This window comes from Zalophus californianus, chromosome 4, assembly GCF_009762305.2.
Source record: "Zalophus californianus isolate mZalCal1 chromosome 4, mZalCal1.pri.v2, whole genome shotgun sequence".
In the NCBI taxonomy this organism is placed as follows: Eukaryota; Metazoa; Chordata; class Mammalia; order Carnivora; family Otariidae; genus Zalophus; species Zalophus californianus.
In genome coordinates this window covers 143,052,867-143,076,535 of record NC_045598.1, presented here as the reverse complement: position 1 = coordinate 143,076,535, position 23,669 = coordinate 143,052,867, and the positions used below count along the sequence as shown (strand labels likewise).

The window sequence follows — 23,669 nt, the reverse complement described above, 5'->3', positions numbered from 1 at the left end:
TCCCCATTGTGCTGATAACTTCCTTAGCGACTCTGTTCTTTATCTTGTATTATAGTTTTCTATAAACATGTCCTTGAGTTCTTTAAGGTCCATGTCTACTTTTCTTTGTATATGACAGTATATTTAATACAGTTTTTATGCTAAGTTTTTGTTGAATGAGAATTACTATTGAGGAATAAATATTCAGTTTTACCTTGTATTGAATGAAACCTTAGTGGAGTATTATTATTCTTACATGTTTTTTACTTCTGTTTTTAGTGGTATGCAATCTGTATTAGTGATGTTGGAGATTATGAAGGCATCAAGGCTAAAATTGCAAATGCCTACATTATCAAGGAGCATTTTGAGGTACTGATGAATTTTAAAGGGAATTAGTTTTTTAAATAAATTTCTGTTTCACTTATCTATTGCTGTGTAGCAAACCACCTAAAACTTAGAGGTCTAATGCAGTGACAGCTTATTTCTCAAAATTTTGTGGGTTAACTATGTAGTGGTGCTTCTGATCTGTTTGGTGTAGCTGAGGTCATTCATACTGCTGCCTTCACCTCTGACTTCAGCTAGGACAGAATGTACAAGATGGCTTCTTAGATGATGGTTTCTCTCCACTTTTCTTTGCATTATTTAGTCGTCTAGCCCAAGCTTCTTTACAGCATGGTAGCTGGCTTCCAAGAATTAGCATTCCAAGATAAAATTCCAGTGTGCAAACTTTTATCAAGCTTCTGTTTTGCATCACACTTGGTAATGTCCTTTGGACCTAAACAAGTCGTGTAGCGAAGACCAGAGTATGTGGGAGGGAACTTTACAAGTTCCTGAATACCCTGAGGTGTGGTCTGGTGTAAAATCTAACACAATTGACAAACCACTCCCAATAATAATAGTACTATTTACGATTTTTATCTCTGTGTATTTTGTGTTTTCATATTTTCCCCAAGGTTCTTTTTTTTTAAGATTTATTTATTTGAAAGAGACACACACAGCGAGAGAGGGGACACAAGCAGGGGGAGTGGGAGAGGAGAAGCAGGCTCCCCCATTGAGCAGGGAGCCCGATGCGGGGCCTGATCCCAGGACCCTGGGATTATGACCTGAGCCGAAGGCAGATGCTTAACGACTGAGCCACACAGGCGCCCCTAAAGTTACTTCTTTTATAGTAAGCTCTTCCTTAGATGCCAGATATTCTCTAGGAGTTTGTATATTTCATGGTGTGCCATATACACTACCTCATTGTCCTAAACAAAACTAAACAAAAACTCCCAAAAAACTGCCACTAAAAATTCAGCATATTTATTTCTCTTTTGGTATTGTAGACCATCTCAAAAATACACAAGAAGAGAATGTGATGGAACCATGCATAGGAAGAATGCTAGATAAGCTGTCTTACAATAGCTTTTCTGAATTTTATGATTATAGTCTCAATTCTTATTTTACACAATGGGTAATAGAAAAGAACACTGGATTGGGGAGTCAGGAGACCTAGCTTTTATTCTGGCATCAGTAGTACATATACACACACACGTATATGTGTGTATGCATGTATATATATATTTTTCAGTTTAATATGCTACATTTTTCACATTTTAAGACCTTTCTTGAAATCAGATTGCATTATATAATCAGTGGTATCTTATAATAGGCAATGCTTTTTTCTTTTTAGTGACAGATATAATAATGATGTGTAGTAACTTTCATGGTATCTTAGATTCTGTGAAATGTCGTAATTTGCTCAGTGGCATTAAATAAATCACCTAAGTTATTCTGTGCCATAGTATGTAGAAATATATGACAAATATCTTCCAATATAAGTCATGAAAAATTGCAGAAAATATATTAATGGAAACAGGTTATAGGTTATTTATTAAAAACCAATGTTTTGGGGCACCTGGGTGGCTCAGTTGGTTAAGCGTCTGCCTTCGGCTCAGGTCATGATCCCAGGCTCCTGGGATAGAGCCCCACATTGGGCTCCCTGCTGAGCAGGGAGTCTGCTTCTCCTTCTGTCTGCTGCTCCCCCTGCTTGTGCTGTCAAATGAATAAATAAGATCTTAAAAAAAAAAATTGATGTTTTACAGATTTCAAATGTGTTAAGTATACTTTAAAAATGATAATATTTAGTATTTACATACTAAAAAGATCATTTATACTATTATCCCTAATTCCATTATTATATCTAAAGCCATAAGGAATTACTATTTTTAGATTGTTGTTGTTTTTAAGATTTTAAATAATCTCTACACCCAACATGGGGCTCGAGCATGGTTCACCGACTGAGCCAGCCAGGTACTCCTATCTTTGGATTGTTTTTGAAAACACTTAAACTAATGGCAAGAATTATAAAAGAAAGGGTTTGCTTGAGAGCAGCCCCTCTCAACCCATCCCATAAGAAAATTAAATTCCCTAAAGCATTCATTGCATGTTATGAATTAACTTCTCTCCCTTGCATCTAGAATGATACTAGCTCTATACCATTCTTGATAGATACAGTTATTCATATGATTTTTTGTAGGGTTTAATTTTCTAGTGGAACTCCAATTAGGAAAGGTTGCTTAGTGTATAAGTTGTGTATACTTTAAAACATATTTTGCTATAAATCATATCACTAAGGGAAAAGTAAAATAAAGTCAGTGCTGATTCTTACTCATATTAATGAAGGAAGATTTCTGCTAAGTCATACTTGGTTATTAGCCTTATTCTAGCTATTACCTCTACTACTGCTAACATTAGATCAGGGTCAGTAATAAATTGGTACTTTTGAAAAGTAAAATTATGCTGGTTATAGAAGATATTACTGTGTTAAATACCATTTTTTTTTAAAGATTTTATTTATGTGACAGAGAGAGACACAGCGAGAGAAGGAACACAAGCAGGGGGAGTGGGAGAGGGAGAAGCCGACTCCCGGCTGAGCAGGCAGCCCGATGCGGGGCTCGATCCCAGGACCCTGGGATCATGACCTGAGCTGAAGGTAGACGCCTAACGACTGAGCCACCCAGGCGCCCCACCAAAATGTTTTTTTTAAATCATGACTTTTGTTTTCATCATAGTACTTAACTTGTGTTTAGAAAACAAATAGATTGACTTTCTCATTTCTTGTTAGAAAGCAATTGAACTGAACCCAAAAGATGCTACCTCAATTCACCTTATGGGTATTTGGTAAGAACATTTTCTTTAAATATTTCAGTTGTAGTCAGTATGATCTTATTTTGTAGTATATAAAACAAGATGTAAAGTATTTAAAACTATTTGGCATTCATGAGTGTTTATTATATTAACTAGCAGTTGTGATGTAACACTAAATTTGATTGTGATCATGTTAACCATTGTTATTCAGATCATTTAGAAATATATATTAAAATGAAAAAGGCATTAAAACTTTTGCTAGACTTTGAAATTCCCTTTGTTGGGAAAGACTGTTCTTACTTACCAGGCTAAATGAAATTGGATTAATCTAACTATATAGCAATACAGTTCGATGCCCTAAGAGGGTCTTTACATCTTCAAGGTGTCTCAGATTCAGTCTGATTCATCTGAGGAATAATATAATCTGACTTTCAGTATCTTTCCATTTGTTTAGTGTATGACATTTTGCTGGTATGAGCATACACTAATGTGTTTAAATGCTTGCTGATTTAAGAGTCTTTTTTTTTTTTTAAAGATTATTTATTTGAGAGTGAGTGAGAGAGAGAGAGAGCACAAGCAGGGGGAGCAGCAGAGGGAGAGAAGCAGACTCCCTGCCGAGCAGGGAGCCCGATGCGGAACTCGATCCCAGGACCCTGGGATCATGACCTGAGCCAAAGGCAGATACTTAACGTTAGACTTAACGTCTAATGTTAGCGTTAGACACCTAACGACTGAGCCACCCAGGCGCCCCTTAAGAGTCTTTCTTGAGACAGGTTTGCTGCTATTTTCTTTGGGTGTAGGCTGCAGACCTGAGTATTTTATTGTCTTATAAATAAATGGCGTAGACAGCCCTGTATCAGATTCTTAAAAAGGAGTTAAATATCCTTCAGGACAAAGGACAGTATTAAACTAACAAAATGCTTACTGAGAACTAATGATAATGGAGAGACAGTGCTAGGGAGGAAACATGAATAAGATACAATGGCCACCTCAGGGAGTTCAGACTCTAGTCAAAGATGCAGTACCCCTACCTATATCAGAAAGTTGTCAGGATCTTTGGATGTTAATCATTTGCCTCACTCTTTTATATAGGCAGACTTAAATTGTTTGCCATTGTTATTTATACATATCATGTTTAGTTTTTTTAATTTTTTTTAACTTCTCTGAGTTAGTTTTTCTTACCGAAAAAAATAGGGGTAATGAACCTAACTCATTTAGTTCCTTGTAAGGAGTAGATGAGAGATAATCACTGAGCACCTGGAACAGAGTGAGCACTTAGTGATGAATGATATATACTGTTAATCATTACTAGTATTGTTGCTTACTATTTGTATCTAATCATAGAACACATCCTAATTGATGGATCGATATAAATCAGTCTCTAGATAATTCAGTGGGAATATTAACCTGCTGGATATTATGTAAAGTGCAAATTGTTTAAAGGTACAACAGAAGAAGATACCTTTTATATCTGTTAAGATGCTTAGTTTTCTGTAAGAGAAAAAAAGGTGCAATTGAGATGTATATGTTATTTCTTTATAGGTGTTACACATTTGCTGAGATACCTTGGTATCAAAGAAGAATTGCAAAAATGCTGTTTGCAACTCCTCCTAGTTCCACCTATGAGGAGGTAGTGTGCTGTCCTTTGTTAAGTTAGTACTGATTTTGTAACTGCAGTGCCATTCTACAGTGTCCAGATCTGGAGCTCTGGGCAGTGAGGCCTTTGAGCATGTTTCTAACCATCCAGTGCAGCTATCTTATCACAAAGGCTTAATACTTATAATCTATGACTGGTGAGTGGTTTTTTGTTTTTTTTTTTAGGTGAGTGTCTGATGATTCTGGTATATTGTCAGCTATAATAGCTCATGCCTAAAATCTACTGTTGTTTCCTGTTTGAAATCTACACCATATAAAAGTCATAAAATAGAAATTCAACAACTATTACTCAGCATTAGTTTTAGATATGTGTTTTACACACTAACAGTCATTTACCTGGAAAATCATGTATTTGTATAGATAAAGGAAGAGTAATTATAACTTTTTTTAATTTTTTTTAAATTTTTTATTAATTTGACAGAGAGAGACACAGCGAGAGAGGGAACACAAGCAGGGGGAGTGGGAGAGGGAGAAGCCGGCTTCCCGCCAAGCAGGGAGCCTGATGCAGGGCTCGATCCCAGGACCCTGGGACCATGACCTGAGCCGAAGGCAGACGCTTAACGACTGAGCCACCCAGGCGCCCCTATAACTTTTTTTAGAAAGTGGGGTTGAAAGGCTTATACTCATATTTTCAAGGCCCTTTGCTTTCTTGTTGAAAATAAAATTTGGAAGGGATTTCTGGGCAAACATTTTGGGTAACTTACACCACTAAAAGTTTCAGAGTAAGGAAATAAGGCTGTTGAAAAAGCTTTCCTAGTTCCTGTGTCATGACAAGGAGCTATTTTTTCCTTCTGGCAGGCTATGGTGTAGAATTTGATACAAAAATACTTAGTTGAATAATCAGAACACAGTTGGGAAATATATATTGTTATTAAAAGAATGTATTCTAAGGAAAAAAAATACAGTCAGCTCTCCTATAACAAATTAGTTATGTTTCTAGGAAATCAGTACATTATAAAAATAGTTTAAATGGGACAAAAAAGAACTAAGAGTTTCAGACTCACAATAACATTTTATGTTGGAATTTCAATAATAAAGGACTTTTAAAAAATTTATTGGTACAACCTATGTATCACTGAGTAAATTTAGCTTTTGATTTTATCAAGTTTTTATGGATAGTGACTCATGACTTGAGAAGAATCAAAATAGCTGAGTTGCATGTGATAATGTTCTTTCCTCTCTGCACTTGATGCTGGTTTGGTACAAGTTCTAAATAGCAATCAAGTTATTACTAGAAGTGGTCCATATACTGTAATTTGTGCTTTGGTGATTTAATAATGTTCAGTTTTGCTGTGTTAACTTTCACTGTTGATGAATTGACCTTTAAGATGTTTTCATTTACTTCCTGACTTTTGAGGAAATGTTTTTTTAATATTGATTCTGTTATAACCCTTTTCATTATGTTTGGGCTCTTTGTGTTTTTAACAGGCATTAGGCTACTTTCACAGGGCAGAGCAAGGTAACATTTTTCTATTTCACATACTAGTATACTTAAAATTGTGTGAATGCTTTATATATAATAGGAATTTTTATTTTTTTTTAAGATTTTATTTTTATTTATTTGAGAGAGAGAGTATGAGCACAAGTGGGGGGAGGCAGAGGGAGAAGGAGACTCCCTACTGAGCAGGGAGCCCGATGTGGGGTTCGATCCCAGCACCCCAGGATCATGACCTAAGCCAAAGCAGACGCTCAACTGGCTGAGCCATATAGGTGCCCCAATCTAATAGGAATTTTTAAAACAAAAATGTTACTTATTCTAATATACTTCTTTTTGCACTAGAGATTATCAGTTTTTAGTCTTTATTCACTAAAAATCACCAGAGTAAGAAGTAGGCTGCTACTGAATTTAGAGCTATAGTTCTGGAATGGTCCTTTATTTGATGTCAACTTTCTTTTTTGAGAGGAGGCTTTGACAAGTTAATGGTCTTAATTTAAGATTACACAGCTGATGAGAAACATTTATTTAAATGTTTAAAATTTTTTTTGAGATATATAATTGACATATAACATTAGTTTCAGGTGTATAGCGTAAGGATTCAATATTTGCACATGTTGTAAAATGATTATAATAAGTAGTTAATACCTGTCACATTACATTTAAACAAATTTTTTTTTCTAAGATTTACCCTTTCTCTTCAGAAAGCTTTTAAATGAGAAATCTTGTTTTTAAACCAGGCCAGTTTTTGCTTTGTTGCAAATATTGTCTTCTTTTATGAAGAGTTTCATGTCTCCCTGGCTTTGAAGAAATGGCCAGTCTACAAAACTGACACCAGCCCATCCTAAGTTCATCCTTTTTAATATTAATAGCACAAACTAGAAGAGTAAAGGACATAAGCATATGTTACCAAATACACCCAAAAAAAACCCATTGCAATTCTATTTCTATAAAATTAGATGAAAATTAAAGACTATGTATTAGAGAGTCTACTCATAAGGACTTGTTCAGATGCTTTTAGGATAGCAAAGCGTTTTTGTTTTTTTTTTTAATTTCTTCTAAAGAATTGTGTCTGAATGTTAAACTATGTAATACTCTGATTTGCTGTTACTGCCTTCCACTGCTAACTGGTTGTGATAATAGCTTTTATATCATGAATATGAATCTGGGAATAAAGTTTCCTCAAAGGGATTTAGGAGCATAATTGCAAAGTAAAAATAGGGCCTTAGAGAATTGAGGGTTTGGGGTGTTGAGAAAAACATGGTCAGTTAATTCCAGTCATCCTCCAGGTTTTTACCCTATAGGTCAGTTCCTCCAGGCGGTCTTTCTTTATGGACCATATCTGGTTTAGAAGCTCCTCCTAGGCCCTTAGTACCTGTTACTTCTCCCATCATAGCCCTTATCACTCCATAGTATGAGTATGTGAGTTGTATTGTTTACGTGTCTAAGACTAAATTGGGAATGATGCGGGCTTTGTCATTTTGTTCACAATTTGTTCCTCAGTGCTTAGCATAATGCTATCAAATTTGCTGAATCACTGAATAAACAGATGAATGGATGAACCCCAAGGAAACCTTAAGTACATCTACACAACATCTCATAAATATGTTCAAATTAAACAAGTAAAACAATTTTGGGTTAAGAAGCAAATGGAGTTAACCATAAATTATATCCAGGGAAAAGTGTGCTTTAAATATAGAAGGTCCCAGGTTGATGATAGGAATCTGTATAAAGAATTAATGAAGTTAGTGAGACAGTCCCATGCTTTCATAGGCTTTTTGTTCAGTTTTCTCTAAGCCAAGAATGTTCTCCACTCTTCTGTTAAAATCCTATTCAGCTGCCAAGGCAGCCCAGATGTAACTTCTTAGAGTTAGTTTCTCTTTGTTTTCTCATAAATGTGTACTTTAAAATGTGTACACCTGTCAAAGCATTCCTTTCATTCTTCTTTTACATTTAGTTATGTTCGTTTGCCTCTCCTCTTCATTACAAATTCCAAAAGAACAGTCTTTGTTAAATCTGTATTTAAGTATAACCCACATTCAGTAAATGTTAATCAAATGTATGTATGTACACTTGACCCTTAAACAATGAGGGGGTAGGAGTCCCGACCCCCTGCATAGTTGAAAATCTGCATATAATTAACTTTTGGCTTCCCTAAAAGTTAACTACTTAAATAGTCTACTATTGACTGGAGCTTACTGAAAACATAAACAGTTGTTTAAAATAAAATGTATTTTGTATGTTCTACGTATTATAAACTGTATTCCAACAATACAGTAAGCTAGAGAAAATAAAATGTTAATAAGAGAAAATACAATTACAGCACTTACTGTATTTATGGAAAAAAAAAACTGCATTTATTTGGACCTGCACAGTTCAAAACTGGGTTGTTCAAAGGTCAAATGCATATATATCATGATTTCATTCATTCATACAGCATATATGTATTGGGTGCATGTTATGTTCTAGGTATTTAGGATATAGCAGGGAATAAAAGACAATAAAAAGAGAACCCCTATCCTTATAAAGCATATATTCTATCAGGAACCTCAGTTTCTCATCTATTAAATGGAGTACCTATTTTATAAAATTGTGTGAAAATGAGAAATATAATAGAATGCCTAGCACATAGCATTGAATAAATGGTACTTTACCAATATTTTTTTGAGATTGGAATAGTTGAGCAAAAGAGAATTTTAGTTAGCCTAATCTTCTATTGACCACAAATTTATTATTAGAATTTAGACTGAAGAAACTCAGCCTTTAAAAATAAAAACAGTTCTGTTTCATCTGAAATAAATTTTTCTTTCTTATGTACAGTGGATCCAAACTTCTACAGCAAAAACTTGCTTCTTTTAGGAAAGACATATTTGAAGTTACACAATAAAAAGCTTGCTGCCTTCTGGCTAATGAAAGCCAAGGACTATCCAGCACACACAGAGGAGGATAAACAGGTGAAGTATCTCCAATAAATTAAGGCAGATAGGTTTCTACTGAGGTGCACTATTAAAGGTGAATTAAGAACTTCTTTAAAAGTATAATTTGTCTAAATGTATATTGTTGAAAACAGTAGTGTTCATTTCAAATTGAACTCATTAACATTTCTGTTAATTTCTGTATAGCAAGTGTTTAGTTACTGTCAACAGATGTTATGAATTACTTGCTCCCTTATTCCTGTTTGACATACATGGCAGATAAATAAGATTTCTAAAAAGGCCAACGATGTGTATTAATGTGGAAGAATTCTCTAAGAGTCTTACCCAGTCCCTGTTCAGTTTTATTTTTACAATGTGCTATCCTGGTTTTTGGGGACACTTAGAAACCACAGCCCACTTTATGAACTTAATAGACTTTGCAAGTTGATAGCTATGCTGTACTATTTATTTATAACGTGTTTTTCCATTTTAGATACAGACAGAAGCTGCTCAGTTGCTTACAGGTTTCAGTGACAAGAATTGAGAATTTTTCAGAGAAGAAAGCACATGAAATATCTAAGAAACATTGCCTTTTCATCAGATTACAAAGATAATACATAAACTGTAACTGTTCTATGGCTCTTTTCTCCGTTCCTTTATTTAAATATACAATATTCTAAGTTTCTTCACAGATAACAAAAGAAATAATTACAAAAAGATTGGTAGAAACTTCTCCCTGGCTCAGAGGCAGAGATACTGCACATTTAGGACACCAGCCAATACAAAGGGGTATAAGATTTCTAAGGAGGATGGATCACATCAGAATGGGAGATCAAGAAAAAGCTTTGTGGAAGAGGTTTCATTGGGGGTGTGCATTGTCACATTGGACTGATGCAAAGTTAAGATCTTGCAGAGAAGGTGCAGTGAAAATTAGGTTAGGATGTTGCGGGTTCTTGGTATAAAGTAGTTAAGTGATGGATCTTGGAACCAACCTGCATAAGGAAAAACCTTGTCAGGAGAGGATGGAAAATGGAGTGATTTTTTTTTTTTTTTTTTTAATGTGACATAGTCTCACGAGTGAATTGATTCTGTCACTAGACAAAGCCCAGATTCTCTTCCCTAATATGGTGAAAGGAACACAGAATTAAAGGTTGAAATAGAAATGAAGATGTTTTAAATAGGCAGGACAGTATTACTTGAGGCTGGGATGCCACCACTGCAGAACTGTTTTATAAAAAGGATTATCTTGAATGTCACTTAGATAAATCAAGAGTGCATGCATAGGTGGGTTTTCCCCAAAGGATTTGGGAATTGTAATGTTAACAGTGAACTGTGCGGGTGTGGGCTGTTTCTGTTATCATGTATATTTTCGAAAATAAAACTGAAAGTCCTGGATTCATCTCCAATTGCTAATCTTTATTTTACTGTTATGTGTGTATATTTTCATATATATGTATTTTTAAACTTTTGAAATTGTAGACGACATACTTCATCCCTAAATATCTCAGCATGCATTGTCTCAGAATAAGGACATCCTTCAAAAGAAAAACCCATTAGTACAACAAAAAGTTAACAGTAATTTTTTAAAAATCATCTTCTAATACCAGCTGTATTCATATTTTCTCACATGTCCCAGGAATGTCTTACACTTTTAAAAACCAGGATTTAATCAATCATACATTGTATTTGATTTTCTGCCTTAGTTTTCAAAAATCTAGAAGAGTTCTTCCCTTTTTTTAAATCCCACCATTCATTGACTTTTTGAAGAGGCCAGTCCAGTTAGATTGTCCCTCATACCAGATTTGCCTTACCCCACTTTGAGAAATACTGTTCCATCTTATTTTCAGTGACTCTGATTACTTCTATGTATGTTAAATCTTCTTTGCCTAATTTTTTTATCATTTCTGTTTTTTCTTTTTACCCCTCAGTTTCATTTTCTTGGCTCTTTGAATTGTCTTCAATTTTGAGATGTTTGTCTTCTTCCATTTTCTTCCCTGATTTCAATCAGCAGGCATTTCACATTTTCATGTAGTTTGTCCAGTTCTGAGTTTTTGAATTTCTAATTTGATTTTTTTTTTTGGTGTCTATATTTACACTTACCTCATTAGTATATTGTGTTAATAGTTTTTTTCTGTTCTGAGCATCTTCATCCATCTGAAATTTCTCCTTTTCAATTTTCTCTATAGAGTGACTTTCATTATTTTCTGGTGATTTGTGTGTGTGTTTTGCATTACCAGCAGTACCAGGTAATCAAATGGGAAGTGAAGGGTTTGAATTTGTTCAAGAATAACCTCTATGAAGTAGTTTTTGTGAAATGAGGTATCTTTCAGTAATAAAGCCTTTTATGGGTAGAGTCTGTCTTCTGATATTTTATAGTGCTTTAAAAAATCTTTTTTGCTTTGAAATCATTACAGATTCATAGGAAGTTGGGGAAAAAAAGGTAGAGAGGTCCCAGAGGTAAACCTGTAACTACAGTACACTATCAAAACCAGGTAATTGGTATAGCCCATAGATCTTACTCAGATTTTACTTCTAAATGCTCTCACTTGTGTATGTGTGTTCTATGTAATTTTGTCACATGTAGGTTTTTTTTTTAATTGCCACTACAATCAAGATATAGCTGTTCCACCAAATCATATATATCCCTAGGGCACACCCATCCACTTTCCCTCCCTACCACTATCCCTAATCTTAGTAACCACTAATTTCAGGAATGTTAAATAAATGGAATCAGATTATGTGACCTTTTGAGAATTGGCCTTTTTCATTTGACATCATTCCTTTGCGATCCATCTAAATATAGTCAGTAGTTGATTCGTTTGTACTGTTGATTATATTTCACTGTATAAGTGTACCCGTTTATTTAACCATTCACTGAAGGTCATTTAGGCTGTTCCAGTCTTTGACTCCTATGCACATTGGGTACAGGTTATATCAACATCCAATTTATAGAGCTGTTATCTTTTTTTTTTTCCTTTTTTCCCCTTTTAAACTAAGGGATAGCTAGCTCCCTTCTCCAAGATGTGGTACATTCCTAAGATTGATTGTTTGCACTTTTGTCTTCCTTTTGAATTCCCAGGAGTCTGATTCACCAGGTCTCAAACTGGTTGCTGGCATTTCCTCACTCACAGTGAGACCTATTAGTTCTGGAACAAACCCCAGGACCCCATTATTCTCCTGTGCAGTCCCTACTTAACTGTTGTGTTCCAGATATAACCGCTAGTTTGAGATGCTTATTTCCCCACATGCATGTGAACAGAAGTTTGTTGTAGTCTGTCTTGTAAACATGGGTGTTTGTATAATTATATATATAATTATAATCACCCATTGGTGATTATAATTACCTCACCTTGTGGATATGTTTACTTCGAGGATTGAGAATAAATCTGGATTTGGAAAGTGGCTACTCTATAAAAAATGTGAAAGCTCTCAGTTAACTTACTAGCAAAATTTCCCCAACTGAGTGTTTAATCATAGACTGTGAACTAGCTCTGGACTTTGTAAAAATGACTCACTTATCTGTAAAATAGGCATCATTACAACAAAGAAAAAGCAAAAACACACCAACCTTAGGAGTTGTGAGGATGAAAGAGAATACATAAAGGATATACTGTATCAGTAAGTATTTTAAATGTAATTATCTGATTATGTTCTCCTTGATCGAGATTTGGGAGAGAAAATTTGGAATTTAGGAGATGCCACTTTTTGAGTTGTACCTTTTTGCTTCTACATTATTTGAGGGGTATTTATTTCATTTCATGTGTTCACCATACAACCTGTTTTGGACTATGTGTGCCTAGGCATTATTGTACCTTAAGTTTATTGGGATGAAAAAATAGGAGAGGTGGGTTACTTTAGCAGGGGCCATGAAATTATTTTAATAAATACCCTGTTCTGACCCATTGCACTGCCCAGAACAGTAAACTGTTTTGTCTGTGATGAGGAGTATACGGTCGGTAAAAAGGAGCCTCATAAACGTAGAAGGCTTCTCTGATACAGTCTGGGCTTTTTCCTTGAGACAGTTTACCTTAAGTTTGGCTTTTAAGTTCAACACATTAAAAAAACTGGGGAGTGTTTATAAGACAACCTTTGTTCTCTCATCCACATATTTAAATGAGAAGATTTTTGACTTCTGCAGTATATCCACCAGGGTTCAACAAACATTCAGACTCAAAAAGTCCGTAATAGGCTTACTCAGAAGGCTTAATAAGATAGGAACCACAGCTGACCAGCAGAGTCAATGTCAGGACTCCTTACATTTCAGAAGATGGCCTTACAACAGGCGTCTGTGTAGCAGAGCGTTCACACAGCTCCAGAACTATCATCTCCCCAGGTCACAGCTCAGGGAACTCAGAAGGGACATGAAGTTATGATTTATTATCAGTATCTGGAGATTTCCCGAAGTCCAGATGAACTTACCAGTCAGGGGTCATTTTTAACAGAAGCCATACTGCCTAATGGTATTTTGACACATAACCACCCTATCTAGTTTTTAAAGATAGAAGGCAGGTGATTAACTGAAGGCTGTGAAGTTAAAAGGTTTTATTAACTCTCTGAGCTTTAACTGCCACTTGTAGCTGCTTTCCTGGGAAGACAGACAATAAATCTGATGAAATCAGAAATTATGTAGTGCCTGTTACCCATTCATTGGGCTCAGTTTGGTGGTGGTGAGTAAGTGTCACTGAAATGAAGTAACAATGTGAATCTGTCTCTGAGCCTCATTCTTTGCCTGTTTCTTCGTTTCAGGCATAGTGAGCCTGTCTAGCTCAGCACAGGACAAGGATGGGAAAAGAGAGAAGGTGAGAGGTAGCCCACATCCTTGGTTTCTCATTGCCACTTAAGTATATGAATTAAGACATAATAAATCCTGCCTGTAGGCCCGGTTTTCTATCTTGGGTTTGAAAGGTAGAAGGCCCTGAGTTCTCCAAAACAGCCTTCAGAAAGCTGGTTTGGTCTCTGTGGGTTCTGTGTAGCCTCAACTGGTATATAATAATTTCTTACCTGAAGGGAGGAGGGGGGACCGGCACCCTGAAAGCCTCTTGTCTTCGGTCAAATCTGCTAAATGGTATTCTCACATTCTCACCTCCACTGAATGATGTTCATCAGTAACCTCTGTCATGTCATGGCAAAATTTATTGAGCAGTGGTGCTTTCTATGGCATAATTTAGCCCTTTTGAAGACTGGTCACCCTCTATCACATAATGTCATATACATTAGTATTTGTTTTTAATTCTTTACGCTTCAAGATAGCCCAGTGTCAGATTAGGATTTGGGAAAAGAGTCTATTCAACATAGTGGATCACTGCCTTTATTTCATCTTTGCTATGAACTTTGAATAGAAGTGCAGAACACAATCTAAATATGTAGAAAAATAAAATTTTGGCAAAACAAAAACTGTTTAAGGAAATTAAATTGTATACTAGTATTTTCCATATGTACTTAGCAGTTAAATATGTTACAGATAACATTGTAAGATGTCAGTTCATGGTTATAAAAAAATTTTTAACTTCCTGAAATTTACACTGCATATTGAAATGATACAAATGGAAATTGAAATTTTTGTTATTAACAAGGAAGCCCAGTTTGCTAAAATAGCATTAATATCATTCACATCAGATTTTAATTTGTTATACATCTTCAAGTTCAGCAAATGCCCTTGATAATGAAAAATTAAAAAGTTATTAGGACAAAAATAATGATCTATGTAAAAAGGGGGGTGGGGACCAAAAGATTCTTTAGTATGCTTATATAATTCAGATCATAAAATTTTCATGAAATTAAGAGGAATGAAGATACATGAACACTAAAATAGAAAATAGTTTTCATTTCAGTGTTCAAATGCTTATACAACTCTTCAAGTCCATCTGGTTTTATAAAACCAAAACTCTGAACACAAAAGCAGAGATGTTCACATTACCTTATTATATGTTCCTAAGTATCAAACTGCATCAATTTATTATGAATTAAATTTAAAGAACATCACAGATTTAAAAACAAAAGTACATAAGTACCTGATTCTTTTTAACTCCACAAATACCTAGCATCCCAAAGTAACATGTAAACAAACCTCTTTGCTGCTTAATGAATTCTTTCCAATCTCTAGAATAAACTAAATGGCATCGGATATAGTGTATGACTTACACGTACATTATGGTTTCATCCATTACTTTGACTGTATTAGTGATGTAGCAAAGAGGGAAAATTTTCAACTATTGTATTTATTTAAAACGAACTGACAGGTTCAAATGCCTGTCTTCAGAAAAGCCAGCAGCATTTTTTAACATACTCAAAGTAAGATTTGGCCTAAGCCCTTAATACCTTCCTGAACAGCCATGCAACTAAACACCCTCAAGAGGTGTTACATAAGGGAGAAGATCATGAAGCAATTCGTACTTTTTCCTCTGGGTACTAGAAACAAGGTAAAGCAAATCCAGATTATTTTTTCAATGAACGGCTGTCATATTTAATATACTTGGAGCTCTATAAAACTAGAGCCACTATCATATATGCTTATATAGATATATACTTATTTTTAATAAAGTCTCTTGCTTGCTTCAAAATTTAAGGATGATCTTTTTCCTGGTCAGTCACTTCAAGGGAACAATAAATAAAGTAGAAAAGGATGAACTGTTTTGCATATTTCTGTGGAAGAACGGAAAACATTTATACTTTGAGAGGTTCAGAAAATTCACTGTACAGAATGAACAGCTTATATACACTATCTGTGCAATTTTTCTTGGCTGGGGTATTTAAATGCAAGAGCTCCTCCAAGACAAGAAGCCACATTCATTCTTGTCCAAATCCCTCTGTCTCTTCTATTGCAAAAAGAAGTTTTTCCTTTAGTTGTTCATAACTCTTATATGGTGGTAGATCCAAGCGATTAAAACTGAAGAAAAACAGAAACAGATGTGTTTTCAATAAAACAAACTCTAAGAAGATTTCTAATAAAATATTTCTTAAAGCACATTTGAAAAACTAAATGGATAGAGGAAGATATAAAAATTTTGCCAGAAGTATTATAACAATTCACTATTATTTAATATTAACATATACAGATTTCTTATGGCAAGCTACTGAAATGAAGACTTACTCATAAAAATATTTTAACATTTCCCAGAGAAAACTGGAATTACAAGTTGTCACAAGTCCCCCTAACTTTCTCTTGGGTTTTTAAGAGTCCATTTCTTTCATTCACTTACCAGTTATTAAGAATCTATTAGGTGTTTTTCTGGAAGCTAGTGATAAAGTGAGGAAAAACTACAGTCCCTGTCCTCATAGAACTTACATTCTGGGGTAGAGAGCACCAATAAATATATACTTTTGTCTTTTCATTCCTGCCAGACTCAAAGAATTCCCTGTGCTGAGTTCAACTGGATGGGGGTTGGCGGGGTGTTGGGGGGGGTCCAGTCCCCACTCTTAAGTGTCTAGTAAAATAGCTCTAATGTAGTTAAAACTGTTCTGTATTTTCATTTTCTTATATGGAAAGTTTTAGATTATCCAGGTTCCCTCTGACCACCCCATCCCATCTGCCCTTGCCCCAACTCCTGTGTAAGAGTCAGGAAACCTGCTAAGAGCCTTTTGAAACAAGGCAGCCAATTAAAATGGTGTTCTTCTCAGACCATTTTATTTTCTTTGTATGAAAAGTTAAATATATTAAATGGTAGCAATTAAGCAGACCATGTACCTTCTCCCCTCCCACTTCATGCTTCAAAGTACACTGATAGCAGTTCACCTCTGTCACTTTCTAGTTCTTACATCTTTCATATAAAGCCTTGTCAAATTCTGTCATTTTTTCTACTGAATCTCTAGCCTTCTATCACTGGGATACTTTCCTCAAAAGACATGCCAGTTTAAAAAAACCTTTGCTGCGCTTGCTTTGGCAGCACATATACTAAAATTGGAATAGAGATTAGCATGGCCCCTGCCCCAGGAGGACACGTGAAGTGTTCCATTAAAAAAAAATTCTTAATCTTTGCTGCCTCTAAGGCCTATGGATTGAAGGTGTGGGGGAAGGAAGCCTCCCATGTTGTTTGGTATAGCCCCCTATCAACTTATTTAATGTTCTCCAAGCATACCACACACTTTTCTGTCTTACGACATGTTCTACTCTCTCATAATGTGGAATACCTTTTCTCACTAAGAATCAGTCCAAATGCTACAACTTACTTCCTTCCATCCAAGAATTTTCCTTGAGCATCTTATATAGACTTAATTCTCCTTTCCATAAGTTATTTCTATTTTGGCATTTACTTTACTCTGTATTATGATTGGTTTCTTCCATTAGGTTCTAAAACCCATGAGGGGCAGTATTCCCTACTCTCCTAACCCATTTAGTAAATGCTGAGTTGAACTACATAAAAAAGTAGATTATTTGAAAACATCCAAAACAGGGTTCTGTTTTAAGACATTAGCCAAAGGATGGAGACGTACTAAAATCTATTCATCTCTGAGTATTTACTGTGTGGAATATCAGAATACTGTTCTAGGTTTTAGTTTAGCTTTTGTTTCAGTTCCAGCTTTCAGTCAAATTTGCTACTTTACTTTCTGTCTATATAAAGGGAAGACACTAATACCTTTCCAATGGACTAAGGGAACAGTACCCTGTTGGCTTGCTGTACCACTGTATATAGCCTGAGGAACCCTGGCTCTCAAAGTCACCACCTCAAAAAGCAAAACATTGGAGATGACAGCACAACTCCATCTGAGAATTAGCAAGACAACTTTCACCATAGACTGTAGCACTGCTTACTTTAGTCACTACTAAAAACTCAAGTGTCTCTGGATCATCAACTGTATTTCACTGATCTGAATTAAATCCCTACCTCTTCCCTGTCTTCTACCTCAGATACTCCATTCTTCCAAACTTCTATTTTATGACTTGAAGTTTTCTACAGTCTGAATAACTCCTCTCTTGCCTTAGCTAAAAATCCAGCTAGTCTGAAACATACCATTTCCCCTGCAGCCAATCAACAAAACTTCTCTCCTCTGAGGCACAATCTAGCTATGCAACCTTCTTCCTGAACTTTTTGCTACCCTCTGTTGACTTCTTGGTCATATTCCTTTCATTCACTGAAAGCTCTTGACACCTGGTTCATGTCCTCCTCTCATTCACTTGGATGATATGCAACAGCCATGCATGGCCTTCCAGTTCTCATCTTCAGTGACCTGTACCTCTACTCCAGTTCCTGACTTCAAGATAACACCGTGAACCCTATCATCACCAGTAAAGGAAATTTTTAATTAAAAAACTCTATTCTCTTTCCAGCTTCCTTCAATTAAAATGGCAACCTTTTAGCCCATCACTTTCTCACCATCCTAGCCTGTCCTCAGATTCTTCCTATTTTTACTTTGTACTTAATCCACAGCCCAGGCTTATAACCACTACCTTGGCAAATACTTTTACATCCCTGCCCCTCCCTCTTTTGAACTTACTAATCAAAACTCAAACACTGAATGAATTCAGCCTTCTAGTTTTTCATTCCTCAGACCTTAACAGCTGAAAATTACTGGAGAGGAGAATCCTACAACTAGACAGACAGTGTCACTTTATAAAGATCCAAGTAGGCAATCCAATATTGTGCAGCATTCTCAGCCATATTTTGCTAGTAAATACTTGGCTACTCTGACAGCTTTCTTTCTCTTCAGAAGTTTTTACTTTCTTCATTCTTAGCCAGTGACCTCACCTTATACTTTGAGAAAAACAGAAGCCTACAGTGATAACTCTATAGTTTACATCAAACCTTTCTTCCTCTCCTATTACAACAAAGGAAGTGTTCCTGTTTTTATCAAAGGCCAATTTCTTAGCTCGTACTCAGCATCCCAGTTCTTTTCATCTTTCTTGAAGAACTATCTCCTTTGGCTATGAACCCCTCCCCTGCCTCAACAGTCTCTCTCGTTTATCAATCTAATCTAGGCTGGTGTTCTCGAATTTTTTTGGTTATGATCCCTTTTCACACTTTATGTGTGCATTTATTTTGTTGCACTGTATTAAGTATAGGAAAATCTGTTCCCACACAGATACGCAGTTAGAAAACATGTACTCTAGTCATTTTTTTCAGGTAACTGTGGCTATTATTCTTAAATACATATTGTATTAAGTTTGACAAGGTAACACATAATAGGAGTTCTGAAATCAAGGAACTTCTTCTACCTTCTTATAAAACCCAGTGGTTTATCTTGTGCTCTGAATAGATCTTTTACCCATGCATGATTTTGTAACATGCACTGGTCATTTGGAAATAATGGTTCACCAAGTTACAAAGTATTTCCAAATGTTGACACAGTTAATTATGTAATAGAAAAAAAATTGCATTGGTTAAATACCACCAATTTCATCAGAAAAGTTTTGGGCTTTCAAGCTCATGGTGGTTGGTACATACAAACTTTCCCAAATTTGAATTTTTACCCGAAACCTCAACTTTCATCATTGCCAGCAAATGCTGTCAGCTGTTTTCCTTAAAGTGATAAGCTTACTTCATTACTTTTCAAGAAAATGCCTGCAAGTAAACAGTTTGTCTGTCAGTCATGCTTTCAAGTAAAAACAGCGTTCCATTAAAAAGGCAAGCTGGTTCAGCTTTCAACTCAACTGCTGGCTTTCCCCTCCAGACAACCACAATTCCTCTGGTGTGTGTGTAAGTACTTTATGCAGGCTTCCCATTTCGTCTTACAGAATATTAAAAAGATACATACTCAAGCATCAAGATTTAATAATTTTTTTACTGCTTCATAAAGAACAATTTTAAAGAAACTGGCTGCCGCCCTCCCCCCCCCCCGGGCTTTGCTTTGAACTGCAGGTGTGCGGTATTGAAGAATGGAGACAGCATTTTGGTGCCACTGCCTTGATTTTTGCTGAGGCACCAGCAGTTTTACCCACCGTTGCTTTTGCACTGTAAGTGCAAGTATCAAAACAATAAAAAGGCAAATTACTGCTTAGTATGAAAATAGTTCTGACCTCCTGAAAGAACCATGTACCTCCTTAAGCTATCATCTTTTGCCTGGATGACTCTAACAATTCTGTTAACTAATCTCCCTGCCTTCAGTCTTGAATCTAATTCCTCCCTCCTCTGTTGCCAGAGTGATTTTTCCTGAATCTCATTAGTTTCTATTTAAGACTCTTCAAAAGCTTCTAATTGCCCTTAGAGTGAAATCTAAGTCCTTATAATAGCCTACAAGGCTCTACATAATTTAACCCCTGCCTACATTTCCAAATTCTTTTTATCCCTGTCTCCCCTCATTGACTAACTGCCAGTCACACCAGTCATCTTTCATTTCCTTGAAAAACGATTTCTTACTTTAAGGTCTTTGGAATGCACTTTTCCTGTTTCTTCCTGCAGCATGCTTTTTATCAAACTCAAACACTATCCTTTCTGAGAAATCTCCCTGACCACACGATCTAGGAGGTTCCCTCTAGTTCTTTTTTACAGCACCCTCTTTATTTCCTTTGAAGGACCTTCATAGTATTCAAATAGTTGACTTGTTTGTCATTTGTGTTTCTTTCCCCCAGTGGAGTGCAAACTACATAAAAGGCAGGGAGCACTTCAGTCTTAGTTTATGCATAGTGGTTATTCTAAATAATTGTTTAATCAATGAATACATTTCTTAGTATAGTAACGAAGTAGAAATCATTCCAAAGTTAGGGTGCCATATTAGTCTGTTCTAAAAACTGAAATTCTAGCTACTTTAATGAGTAAGAACTTATCCTGGATCTTACATATTAAAAAAAGATTCTCTGGCCTTCACCTTCCTATTTAGGATTCTTGAACTTACCACGTGTGGCTTCTTGGTAACCAGGTGTCTTTGCCAACTTTTTCAATGCAAAATTTTTGAGGCCCATTACTTCCTAAACCAGGAAAATAAGACAAAATTTATCTCATTCTTTAAACTTTTTGGTTTTGACAACTAATTATATAACAGAACATTGTCACACAGTCCTATGACTAATACAGAATACAATGTAAATCACTTCTGCCTAGAGAAGCTTCTTATTGCTGCAGAAATCCAGCCATAAGAATTAAATCTGGACAGAGAAGTAGCTCTAAAAAATTTTGCTCCCTTCACAATCACCCTAAGGAGCAAAGCAATGGCCAACCAATGTAAGCAGCTTCCATTTTTGTCTTACAAATGTACTTGATATTAACCATTAATTAGTCTTTCTTCTGGTAGATACCCTATACAAAGCACAGAAGAATAATCCTTAGATTCAAGTCTGTTGTGTGTCTTAAGGCCATTATTATCATAAAATTATCTACAGAGAAACTGCAGTAAAACTGCATTTACCCATGAGCTCAGCAAATCCTCCTAGAGGTAAACGGCAGGTTCCAGTGACAAACTGTAATAGTCGCATCCTTACTTCATTGTCTGTCTCCTTCACAAACTGTGTAACAAAATCAAATTTACTTTAATGTCAATACTAAATTATCTCTAGTACTTAAAACAGTGGACACTTAAATTATTCTTAAATTTCTTCAAGAATTTATTAAGGTTAGGCATATGTTAAGTACACTATGAATCTTCAGTTAATCCTCACAAGTATACCACTGGTTAGCCACTATTATTACATCCATCTTACGGAGAAGAAAATGGGAGGCTTCAAAAGGTCATACCACTAAAAGGTAACAGATGTTGATCAGCTACAGTATTACAGCTATCACCTATTTAGGGCTCCTGCCAAGGCCTGTGCTATATGCTTTGTGTGTGTTTAGCACTTACAATAATACCTGCAGATAGATACTATCATTAGCATCCCTACTGTATATACAAGCAAACAGAGGCCTAGAAATTGTCTTTCTCAAACTGCTAATAAGTGGCAGAACATCTGAACTCAGGTTCCGTCGAGCTCTAACCCAGTTATCCTGACCTGAGTCAACTACCCTTCTCTCCTATAAGCTACCAAAAACAAATAAACACTTCCCAATCGTCCATTCTCGATAGTTTGTGGCATTTTCTCCCACTAAATACTATTTTCTCAACTCTTTGGATTCTCTGTACTTGAAAACTTGAACTATGCATTTTGTTAAAAGACTTGGTACATTTACTACCTTTTCAAAGAGGGACATAAATAAAATGTGTAATGTGGTGGAATATAGATTTGAATTGGTGGTACAGAAGGCAAGTGAACGTACAGGGCAGTCTGAGTAGAAGTGTATCTTAAAAAAATTTATAAAAAGTAAACAAAAATATAATTTAAGGATAAGACAAAAAGTGCTAATCAAAAACATTTCTGTATAGAACTGTGCTGAGGTACACATTTCATCAAGACACAAGAAACAGAGCTTATTAGCACATCTGGCATAAACCAACCCATTTCCTCATCACTTGGATTTACATGACTCTAAGCTCAAGCTCCTCAGGTACACAGATACAGATGTCCAAAGGGAAAGTCAGGGATCATGAGGGAGTGAAAAAGCTAGTAAAGAGCCTAGAAAGGAAGACTGCAGACACCTGCATATATTCTGTATGTGATGCAATTCATATATTGTAGGCCTGAAAATGGATTTATTCCTACTTTTTAATTTTTTATTCATTACTATTATTTTTTTGTAAGCTCTATGCCCAACGTGGGGCTTGAACTCATGACCCTGAGATCAAGAGTCACATGCTCTACTGACTAAGCCAGCCAGTTGCTCCTTATTTTTTATAATAGGTAATAGATACAGCACACAATGTAGAATTGAAAGGTAGTAAAAAGTACAGTATCAAGAGTTTTCACACCTCACAGCCAGTTTTTTCTCAACCTTTTATTCACAGACACTTGACCCTTGAACAACGCAGGGGCTGGAGGAGCTGACCCTGCGTGCAGTTGGAATCTCAGGGAAATCCACATACAACTTTTGACTCCCCAAAATTTAACTAATGGCCTATTATTGACCAGAAGCCTTACTGATAACATAAACAACACATATTTTGTATACATAGTATATACTATATTCTTACAATAAAATAAGGTAAAGTTACTAAGAAAATCATAAGGAAAATACATTTACAGTACAGTGCTGTAAAAAAATTGACATATAAGTAGACTGGCACAGTTCAAACCCTTGTTGGTCAAGGGTCAGCTGTACCAGCATACACTTAGAATATACAGAATATAAATTTTCCTTTTAACCAAATAGCACATTATACACACGTTCCTTTTCCCTTTAAAATTATACTGAAACATCTCATTCTCCAATATTTTTGTTAATTTGCATTAAAAAAGAATGATTACAAGGTACAGAATTACAGAACAGGTGTATTATAATTTATTTACTCAGTCCCCTCCCAATGGACATTTAGGAATTTGGAGTCTGTTTAGTATGCCAATAATGGTGCAAAAAATTAGTATGTGCCATTTTGCATATGTTGAAGTATATAAGATAAATTTGCAGAAGTGTCTACATTTCTTTAAAGTATTAATAAATAAATGACATATCCTTATGAAAAGATTCACTTCTGGAAAGTCTTTCTCTAGTAATAAACAGGCTTAGTTTTCACTTGAAAATGAAAGTTCAGCATACGTAAATCAGAAGTGCAGTCACTGAATTGCTCAAATGAGTCTCAATTACTGGATTTTTGTG

At 35.6% G+C, this 23,669-nt stretch overlaps 2 protein-coding genes and 1 pseudogene across 11 annotated transcripts in view; 2 read left to right on the top strand and 1 right to left on the bottom strand.

Annotated features, from left to right (window-relative positions):
* RMDN1 (regulator of microtubule dynamics 1) overlaps positions 1–11,527 on the top strand; it is a 50,392-nt gene extending 38,865 nt beyond the window's left edge. For 2 of the 7 annotated variants that reach the window (XM_027581602.2, XM_027581613.2), the window contains 6 exons: positions 259–348; positions 3,086–3,141; positions 4,651–4,738; positions 6,193–6,223; positions 9,020–9,153; positions 9,608–11,527. In XM_027581602.2, the coding sequence (XP_027437403.1) occupies positions 259–348; positions 3,086–3,141; positions 4,651–4,738; positions 6,193–6,223; positions 9,020–9,153; positions 9,608–9,658 (450 nt within the window). In that variant the 3' untranslated portion in view covers positions 9,659–11,527. The remainder of the gene's footprint in view (positions 1–258; positions 349–3,085; positions 3,142–4,650; positions 4,739–6,192; positions 6,224–9,019; positions 9,154–9,607) is intronic. The other 5 variants (XM_027581609.2, XM_027581614.2, XM_027581612.2 and 2 more) reach the window with 5 other exon arrangements.
* A 2,984-nt stretch (positions 11,528–14,511) lies between these two features.
* The window catches only part of WWP1 (WW domain containing E3 ubiquitin protein ligase 1), a 108,600-nt gene continuing 99,442 nt past the window's right edge, over positions 14,512–23,669 (bottom strand). For 2 of the 4 annotated variants that reach the window (XM_027581555.2, XM_027581578.2), the window contains exons 23-25: positions 21,391–21,487; positions 20,881–20,953; positions 14,512–16,000 (exon numbers count right to left, since the gene is read on the bottom strand). In XM_027581555.2, coding sequence (XP_027437356.1) covers positions 15,901–16,000; positions 20,881–20,953; positions 21,391–21,487 — 270 coding nt within the window. In that variant the 3' untranslated portion in view covers positions 14,512–15,900. The remainder of the gene's footprint in view (positions 16,001–20,880; positions 20,954–21,390; positions 21,488–23,669) is intronic. The other 2 variants (XM_027581569.1, XM_027581561.1) reach the window with 1 other exon arrangement.
* LOC113917481 lies at positions 16,982–17,081 on the top strand (annotated as a pseudogene).